At 35.4% G+C, this 10717-nt stretch overlaps 1 protein-coding gene across 1 annotated transcript in view; it reads right to left on the minus strand.

Annotated features, from left to right (window-relative positions):
- Positions 1–1556: 1556 nt before the first annotated feature.
- The window catches only part of LOC106881454 (sortilin), a 53836-nt gene continuing 44675 nt past the window's right edge, over positions 1557–10717 (minus strand). Inside the window, exons 15-21 of the mRNA XM_014931842.2 lie at positions 10250–10370; positions 9293–9367; positions 7932–8042; positions 7132–7240; positions 6157–6281; positions 4225–4339; positions 1557–2453 (exon numbers count right to left, since the gene is read on the minus strand). Coding sequence (XP_014787328.1) covers positions 2439–2453; positions 4225–4339; positions 6157–6281; positions 7132–7240; positions 7932–8042; positions 9293–9367; positions 10250–10370 — 671 coding nt within the window. The 3' untranslated portion in view covers positions 1557–2438. The remainder of the gene's footprint in view (positions 2454–4224; positions 4340–6156; positions 6282–7131; positions 7241–7931; positions 8043–9292; positions 9368–10249; positions 10371–10717) is intronic.

Below are 10717 nucleotides of genomic sequence, written 5' to 3' on the forward strand. Positions count from 1 at the left end.
TAAATTCAAATCCTACTTTGCCTTTCATTACTCCTGGGTCAGTAAACAAGGGGTCGATGTAGTCAACAACACCCCACCCTCAAATTATTGGCCTTCTTCCTAGGTTAAAACCTTTTATTCTTGGTAGAAGTAGTAGTGGTAGTGGTGGTGATAGTAGCAAATGAAAAAGAAGAAAAAGACGCAGCAGTTCTAGAAGAGGTGATGGTTGAAAGTGAAGAGAGGCAACTGAGATGTTTTTCACTAACTAGTTTGGTACATCATTGTTCTAAGTCCAACTGCCACCAGAGATTACATTCTGAGGTCAATTAAATACTTAATGCCTACAATTTGCACAAAACTGGATTTGCAATATGTCACAAGAACTGACTGTTAACACAACTAACACTGTTGATGATTACAACAGAATATATTTTATCAAGAAACAAAAGAGAGCCTGTTAATTACAAAAAGCAAAAAAAAATTCGTTTATTATGATTGCAATTATCATCTGCACAGATGCATCACCCAAGATTATATGTTAGGACTTGGGCTATATGGCTTGTACCATATTTAATATCTACTCATTTATTGTCAGTCTTACTAGGATCAGATTGTCTTTTTTTCAGACTGGTTAAGAAGACAGTGCATGTAAGATGCACCAGCCATCTTCAACCAAACAATAACAAAAAAAAAAATAAAAAGGGTTTTGTATAAGATAATAAATGATTAGTCAGAAATGTTACAGTGCTGGATATACATCCTGTCTTTCAAATTTTTAATTATGCTGTCTTAACCAGAATGTGGATATAAAGTGATATTAGGAAACGGAAAAATTAAACAGATTGAAATGTTGTACAACATGGTCACAACCTACTAAATGAAACCAGTAAAAGAATAAAATAATAATAAAAATGATTTCAAATTTTGGCACAAGACCAGCAATTTCAGGGGAGGCGAGTATATTGACCCCAGTGATCAACTGGTACTTATTCTATCAACCCTGAAAGGATAAAAGGTAAAGTCGACCTTGGTGGAATTTGAACTCAGAACATAAAGACAGATGAAAGCATTTTGCTCAACGTGCTAACGATTCTGCCAGTTCACTGCCTTGAATATTATAATTAATAATAATGATAATATCTAACTGTACCAAGTCTTATAATTCGCAGAAAGAGACCCTGTGAGGCCTTTGACAATAGGATGCTGTCTGCTCCCACTGATTTAACCAGAGCAATTAAGATCAAGAGCTCTGAGAAGTAATATATAATAATAGTAAAAATAATAACAAAAGGGATTAATTTTTAGAGAAATTCCAAATTATTACTAGCTACAGCCATGAAATATCAAAGCAATGAATACAAACATACTATGATATTGATGAAATATAGCTTTTTTTTTTTATTAATTAATTATGAATTATATAATATAAAAAGTACTTAAATTTAATAAATATAGAGTAAACAAAAGTTGAAAGAAACAAAGACATTTGTGTTTAAAGTGCGATGGGAGGAGGGGAGGGGCAGAGAAGAAGAAGAAGAAGAAGAAGAAGGAAAAAGCCAAAACTGAAACTAAAGTCGAACAGTTTTAATTACTTTTATTTATTACTCACTTATTCATTCTCTTTCAATAAATATATTTAAATGGATTTAATAATTCATTAATTTTAAAATTAGATTTCCCTAAATATCAGTATATAGACACCAGTTTCAAGCCTTGGGAAAACATTTAAAAAAAAAAAAATGATTAACAATAGTTTATTATGTCTGTCTGATACTTCATCGTTGATGAAATGTGCAGTTTGAGAAAGAAATCTCAGCGGTAAAATACATAGCAGTTTAAGCAAACATATTGCAGGAAAGCTCACCATTCCCATATAATTAAAACACATCATTTACATACATTAAAAAAAAAAGTTTGTTAGTATATTTCTGTACAAACACACAATCATACACTTATTCAAGAGACGCATTATTAATAGGTATTATGAATTACATAACATTAACACCTGACTATTGTTTCATTTTTATATTTTACATCCATAGTCCACTAAAGCCAAAACAAAACATTGATATTTAACAAAGAAACAAAAAGAAATTGATGAAAATGGTAAATTTGCTGTCAGACTTTTAGATCAACAGAAAAAAAAAAGGAAAAAACAAAACACGAAATAGACACAAGAAAAAAGAAAATAAACAAATAATCAGATTTGTACAAGTGCCAAATACAGGTAGAAATGTCCAATTTATAAGCACTGGTGACAGATGCCTTTTTACAGTGAAAATAGGAGCAGAGATCAAAATGGCTTGTATGTTTGGGCATATTCCAAGCAGCAGGAAATATGAAAATGATGTTGGCTTTGAGAAAAGAATTAAATCAAAGTCAAAGAATATATCCCAGTCAAGTGTTTTCATTTTTCAAGAATATTTAAGCATTTCAGCTCTGGAACAATCTAAATCCTTTTATTGAAGTAATTCCTGCAAAAATAGAGAAAAAGAATATATGTTAATCAAAAGTTGAAATAAGTTGTAAAAGACACGATTTCATTTCTGTAAAACCAATGTCAGTTTGGCAAAAAATGTTTGTGTGACACTTGAAGCGGTGATGTACATTAATAAACTAACTTTAGATCTATTCAAATATGTTTGGGACATATTTAACCTTGTAAAGAGGTATTTTCACTGTGGTTTGTCATGGAAGAGAAAATTTTCTGCTTGAGACAAAAGATGCTAAAAATAACAAAGTCAGTTCCAAGCGCCACCTATGGACTGGTAAATTAATTTCTAGCTTCTTAGCTGTCTTCAGCACCAGATACCAAGCAAAGCAACTGTGAAATGATTGGAGGATTTTACTTCCTTCTAAGTCAGAAAAAAGTATCTACTGATTGCATGCACACACACACACACACATCTCACACAAACACTGTAACTTCTGCCAAATAATAATCTTTTCTACTACAGGAACAAAGTCAGAAATTTGGAGAGATGGGGCTATTTGATTACACTAATCCTAGTACATGGCTGGTACTTATTTCATTGACCTCAACAGGATAAAAGGCAAATTTGACACCAGCACATTTAAGAGTACCCTTCAATCATTGGACAATAAACTATGCTTGCGAAGTCCTGTTGAGGCAAGTGAAATCAAAATTGCTGACGTGGCCGATGACAGTGCCGCCTGATTGGCACCCGTGCCTGTGGAATGTTAAAAGCACCATTCGAGCGTGATTGTTGCCAGGGCTGCTGACTGGCTCCCATGCCAGTGACACGTAAAAAAAAAAGCACCATTTGAGCATGGCCGATGTCAGTACCAATTGACTGACACTTGTGCTGGTGGCATGTAAAAGCATCCACTACACTCTTGGAGTGGTTGGCGTTAGGAAGGGCATCCAGCTGTAGAAACTTTGCTAGATCAGATTGGAGACTGGTGCAGCCTTCTGGCTTGCCAGCCCTCAGTCAAACTGTCCAACCCATGCCAGCATAGGAAGTGGATATTAAACGAAGATGATGATGATATCCATAGGCTTCAGCCCAAAAATCCTCTGGAAAAGCCAGTTAACTGATCCCTCTCAACAGCTAGAGTTTCTTTGAGAATATTGTGGTTCTTGGCTACTACTAATCCCCTATAGAACTTCCACCGACTGCATTGCTTGACTGGCAAAGGACTGTGAGTGCTTGTTAACACTCCAGATGCCAAGCCCTTTCTTGGTTTGTGTTTGATCCATAGCTGTAGCTCCATTAATGAGATAAGTTGTGAAGAATCCTGTTTTACAAACAGCTTAAATGTTAAGTTACCAAAACTATATATTTAAACTCTGACCCACCCACTCTTCCATAAGGTGATTGTGTAATGTAAAAAGCACCGGCGATGGTGCCATGCAAAAAAGAACTAAGCTGGCACCATGTAAAAAGCACCACATACACACTGTAATGTGGTTGGCATTAGTAAGGGTATCCAGCTGTAGAAACCAAACCAAAACAGATTATGGAACCTGGTGCTGATCCTGGCCTTGTTAGCTCCAATCAAATCATCCAACCAATGCCAGCATGGAAAATGGAAGTTAGATGATGATGGTGATGAATGTATCTATACAATGGAATTGAACAGAATTTCCAAAATCAAATCTAAGAAAGAAACCAGTTTTATGTTTTAATATCTGACCACACACTAATAAACTTGGTGGGTATCAAATGATAGTTTAAGCAATGTATAATGATAATTCTTTAAAGAATTAAGCCAAAATCTTACCTCATCATCTGAATAGTCACCAAAAGTAAGCTTCTGTGAAGACAGTGCAGATTCTACTTGTGATTCAATTTCATCTTCAGGCTGGTTTAATAGTGAATATCTGTAGACAACTTTGCTGAAAAGATAAGACGTTAAACGATGATGATGATGATAAAATTTAAGAAAACATTAAAATATTAAAGACTCATAGTTTTCATTCAATTATGCTGAATTTGCTGGCTACTACAACTTGCAAACAAGGGGATTTACAACCATGTACCTTCCTCAAATGTCTGTCACTTTCTCTGTTATCATGGCTATGATGGGTACTTATTCGAGGCAGTATTCATGGCTGGCAATGACCAAGACCTTTGGCATTATGTTGTGCTTGAGAAGAGAACCCATCAAACTGAGCAAAATTGCAGTCATGGCAGATGCCAGTGTCATGCAAATGGAACCTGTGCTGGTGGCATGTAAAAGCACCCATTACACTCTTGGAGTGGTTGGCGTTAGGCAGGGCATCCAGCTGTAGAAAACCATGCCAAATCAGACTGGATCCTGGTGTAGCCTTCCAGCTTACCAGTTCCAACCAAACCGTCCAACCCATGCCTGCATGGACAATGGACGTCAAATAAGGTGAGCTGGCAGAAATGTTAAGACGCCGGGCGAAATGCTTAGCAGTATTTCGTCTGTCTTTACGATCTGAGTTCAAATTCTGCCGAGGTAAACTTTGCCTTTCATCCTTTTGGGGGTCGATGAATTAAGTACCAGTTGCATACTGGGGTCGATCTAATCGACTGGCCGCCTTCCCAAAAATTTCGGGCCTTGTGCCTAGAGTAGAAAAGAATGGATGTCAAATAATGAAGATGGTGATGTTGATTCCTTCTTTGTTACTATCCCTTTTCTCTTTCTCATGTAAGGGATTCTTAGATAACTAGTCTTTGATTGTACAGAGTGACCAGTTATAACACGAAGAAATGTAAACATCACATCCCCATTTCACTCAGATGGCAACAAGCAAACCCAATCAGTGTTAACATTTGAATACACAGAGATTTCCATACAATTCCCATCTATAAATTCTACCCACAAGACAGTAGTTAGCTCAGAGCTATAGTAGAAGACATGTGCTCAAGGTGCTGCCTGGCTCTCCATTGGTTATGATAACAAGTGTTTCATTTGATTTGATCATTGGAACAGCTTGCTTGTAAAATTAACGTGCAAGTGGCTGAATAATCCAGACACACATACCCTTAATGTAGTTTTCAAGGAGGTCCAGCATAACACAGAGTATGACAAGGCAGGCCCCTTTGAATTACAGGTATTATTCATTTTTACCAGCTGAGTGAACTGGAGCAATGTGAAATAAAATGTCTTCTGAAAGACACAACATGCTGTCAGGAATTGAACTGATGATCTTATGATTATGAACCAAATATCCTAGCCACTAAGCCACGAGCCTTAAAGGTGCTGCACAATAGGACTGAACCCCAAACTATGTGGTTGCTGAGAAAACCTTATAACCACTCCACCACGTCTGCCACTATTATAATTAAATTTAATTGTTGCAATATATGAGTTCCAAAACTCTTCAAATTGGGGTAGAAGGTGAGAAGTTAGTTAAAATGACATCAGTACCAAATTGGTACTTAGTTTATTGACCCCAGAAAGATGAAAGGCAAAGCCAGCTTTAGCAGGATTTGAGCTCAGAACATAAGAAAACGTTATCTAAAAGCCTTGTGGCATTTAGTTCAGTATTTTGTTTGTTGCTCAACCAATCCTACCAACAACCCTTAATTATTTTAATATCAAACAATAAGGTAAATTAGCAAACACAACCATGAAAATTCTGAATTTTTATGTTTAAAAAAGACTGGGTTTAAAACAGAATGGGTAAAGAAAGACACACCCCAAAAAAGTTATGTTTTAATATGTAAAGAAAATATGTCTTACTGTCTGCGTAAAAGGCATAACTTGTGAATGAAAAATATTGACATAGCAAGAACTAAAACAAGGATGACCACAACAATGGCAGCTACAACATAATTTGCTGCAGACTCTGACAAGGGCAGATAGATCTGAAATTAGATAAAGTAAATGATATATTATTTCACATGTTAAAATATAATTACTTATATTTTTGGAATAGTGGATCCCGAAGCAGATGATAAAGCTATAACTAATAATATATAAATACTGAGTTGAAGAACACATTTTGGATAGAAATTGAACTGTCAAAGGCTGCCTCTGGTTTTATATCAAAAACGGATTTTTCAACACAATATTTATATGTCAGTAGTTATAGCTTTATAATCTACTTTGAGATCCACTATTCAAAGAAAATAATTTTTTTCACATTCTCTCGAAAGTTTATAAATTACGATGGCAACTTATGTTTTATTTAATTTAACAATTTTATTTATTTATTTAATTTGCAACTTGTGCAAGGGAGATAATTCTAGAGGGACTGAAGTCTTCAAGAGGAAGCATGGTATTGTTAATTCAAGTCACATAACGATTTAATATCGATAGAACATTCCCAGGCTTGAACTAATCACTTCATCCAAACTCTTGCTTGATCAAACTCTGCCATTAGACCCTTTCAAAATCAACTTAATGGGCTTGATTTCTGACAAAACTCAACTCCCATTTTCACTAAGCTTTTCCTCTTGTTTTCAATCTAAAGAAGAATTATTTAGTAACATATATAAGAAGATAATTTTTACATAGATATGCAGTGTCGTTTGCCTGATATTTACATATTCACATATTTATTAACGGTAGCTTATTTGGATTTTTAAAAAAATCACTGATTGTGCATATGCAAAATATTTGGCAAAATGGCAACTGATAGAGAGCACTCACTGCATAGGAATTGGGAGAACTAATGGCAGATGAAATGGGATCTAAAAGAACTAAATTACTTACAAGTTGTATTCTGGAATGACATACAACACCCAAGTCTATTTTCTTAGTGTTTGGTTTAAAACATTTCGAATTTTCACAAGAACATTTATCACCAGGAATTTTTCTATATCTGCAAGAAATGGAAACAAAAAGGGCTTTAAATTTAAGAAAGATATATCTTTTATTTTTTTACTTGTTTCAGTCAGTAGACTGCAGCCATGCTGGGGCACCACCTTAAAGGATTTTAATCAAATGTATCAATCTCAGTACTTCATTTTTTTCAAAGCCTGATATTATTCTATCATTCTCTCATGTTGAACTGCTAAGTTAAAGGCACATAAACACATCAACACCAGTTGTCAAGCGGTGGACGGGGACAAACACACACACACAAACATGCAACATGCTTCTTTCAGTTCCTGTCTACAAAATTCACTCACAAGGCTTTGGTTGGCCTGAGGCTAAAGTAGAAGACACCAGCTCAAAGTTCCCTTCAGTGGGACTGAACCCAGACCATGATACTGGGAAGCAAGCTTCTTACCACGCAGCTATGCCTGAAGAATATATTCTATAGTATCTGATTTAATCCTTCAACATTCAGCTGTCAAATGTAAAGCTTACTTATTCACATTGTTTTGAATTAATCATGCATTATCTCATGGTTACAATATCTTGATAATGTAATTGTTAATTTTAAGAATGATATTGCAGGGCAGGTGTGCAGGGCAGGTGTGCAGGGCAGGTGTGCAGGGCTGGATCTGACTGATTTGAACATAAAACATGGAAAATATTTTGGCTGGATATGGCCAGTTTAAACTTACCCTTCACTAACTATTTTCTCTTCATGACCTCGTATACATATATCTATATCCCGACCAACTGGAACACCTCGCTTGCAATTCTGATTCATATCAGCTTCATAACCATAGTCACTAGAATAAAATAATAGAATATATAATATTCATAAATGATGGCAATGCATGTGTTCTAAAGCTACTGTATTGGTTTCTACAACAAGAATTAAACTATCATTCAAGACAAGATTCCACAGACATCAGTCCTTGAATTAACTTCTTTGTAATAGTATCATCTCTGTGGTCTGTATCTTGGAAGAAATCCAAACAGAATCTTTTCTTTTTTTCTGTAATTTATATTTTAATTTTACTGCTATCAACGAAGAATGGAGTAAGTAGTGCAAGAACACATGTAACCATGTATCTCCTTTGCAACAGCACACCTGTTTCTGTCCTCATTGCTGATCTCTCTCTCTCTCTGGCCAGGTAACCTTGTACCTCCTCTACAACAAGACACCTGTTTCTGTCTCTCTGTCTCACTATAACCTTCCATCATCTGACACAAGATAACTTCCTCCAATGCCCCCTACCCATTCAAAAGAGTTTTGTTTTATAGGTTACTTGGTGATCCTGTCAGTGCAGATGCCACTTAAAAAGCATCCAGTCCACACTGTAAAGTGGTTGGTATTTGGAAGCTGTAAAAACCGTACCAAAACTGACCTCGCTTGTGCTTGTGCTACGTACAAAGCACTAAGTCCATTCTGCTGGGTGGTTGGTGTTAGGAAGGGCATCCAGCTGTAAAAATCCTCCCAAAACAGTCATAGAGGTCTGGTGCAGGCTTCTGCCAAACCATCCCACCCATGCCAGTATGGAAGGCGGACGTTAAACGATGATGATGATAATATATATATATAACCTAACCATTGGGTGCAAGGCCTAGTGGTTAGGGTGTTGCACTCATGATCATAAAGTTGTGGTTTCAATTCCTGGACTAGGTGGTGCATTGTGTTCTTGGGCAAAATACTTCACCTCTTGTTGCTCTGCAATCACTTTGACAGTTGATGTGTGACACACTTGTGCACCTGTTTGAGCAATGTTGATTTGATGGAGGGAGTGAACTAATGTACAGTACATACATTTGATCACTATAAACAGATCATTCGTGCAGGTCATTCAACAAAAATTGAACCCTCATACCTTGTCTTTGACAAGAGATTCCATCACTCACACATATGTATGTATACAGAGAGAGAGAGAGAGAGAGGGAGAAAGAGATATTCATAATTTCTGTGTTTGCACATGGGTGTAAGTGTAATATATTATAATAAGCATAACAAAATATTTACTTATAAAAATGATAAATATTTATAGACAAAATGTTTACTAACCATTGATAATCTGACCGTGTACATGGACACACTTTTGTTTCATTCTTATTTATATGATTCTGGCCATTGTAACACCTACAAGATAGATAAATCATCAAACAAGAATAGTTAGGAGAAATGAACAAGAAAATATTTTGAACAAAAAAGCAGAGAAAAAAAAAGGCCAAAATAAAAAAATTAAAAAACCTATTAAATTTCAGCGTTTTTTAAAGCTTAGTCAGTATACATTACTTACTAAAGGTCACCAAAATTAGTTGAGGAGCAGGGGTAGAGAAAAAAGAAAATAAAACCAAGTTTTAGGTTGCTAAAGTAACATGTAGAATATCAAGATGTCCTCCAGCCTGAACTGTGTGAATGCTAAAAGCATTTGATGAGCAAAGGCAGTGGTGTTAAGTGACAAAATTAGGTCAACCATCCAAGACAAATACAGTATGACAGGCTTCTGCAAAAGTTCTGCCTACACTGTCTTGATGTAAGAGTATGTATGAAGACACATACTTAACACTGCCTACCATGGGAGCCACTGGTGATCCCTTAAGCTATAGTCTTGTAGCACAATTCTTCCTCTACCACTCTACCACTTTTGTTTGTCATTTTTGAAATTTGAATAAATTTTACCTTATTCCAGACATCGGACGATGCAGTGCCAAATAGAAACAAAAATAACCAAATTTATCTAACAGCCCAATAATAGGAATAAATCTTAATAAAAAAATGAAAAGATTTAGTTTCTATATGCGTAGTATAATGATAAATAGTATCAGTTAATTACTAATATATATCTACAAAGAATTCAATGGTTATATTAAAATATGAACTTTGCATTTTGTTCATCAGATGTCAATTCCAGAGGGTAAGGTATATAAAAACAAATTTCTTTTAGGTGTAGTCATTAAATTGTAGAGAATAAAATATTTTCTTCTAAAAAAAAAAAAAAATCCAAGTATTAAGTTTTACCAAGATTCCGGACGGAGCCGGTAGAATGAAGTCTTTAAACCAAGTAAACATCCTGTATTTTCTTCTGTGTTCTTCCAACGGGAACTGTGAGCAAGCCAAAGTTTGTAGTCTGATTCTTGACCTTAATGTTAGAGAAAGGAGAAATCAGAAATAAAACGTAACAACAGGGAGACACAACTAAAAGTCAATTATTTTGTTTTCATGAATCAAGACATCAAATCAAACAAGGAAGCGCCTATATTTATTGTAATAATTATATATTTTAGATATAGGTGTAGGTATGACAGTAAGGTATGAAGTTTGCTTCCCAACCACATAGTTCTGGGTACAGTCCCACCATGGGCAAGTATCTTCTGATATAACTCTGGGCTGACCAAAGCCTTGTGAGTGGATTTGGTAGAGAGAAACTGAAAGAAGCCTGTCATATGTGTGTATGTATATGTATGCATATGTATGCATATATATATA

Source organism: Octopus bimaculoides, chromosome 4 (genome assembly GCF_001194135.2).
Source record: "Octopus bimaculoides isolate UCB-OBI-ISO-001 chromosome 4, ASM119413v2, whole genome shotgun sequence".
Lineage (NCBI taxonomy): Eukaryota > Metazoa > Mollusca > Cephalopoda > Octopoda > Octopodidae > Octopus > Octopus bimaculoides.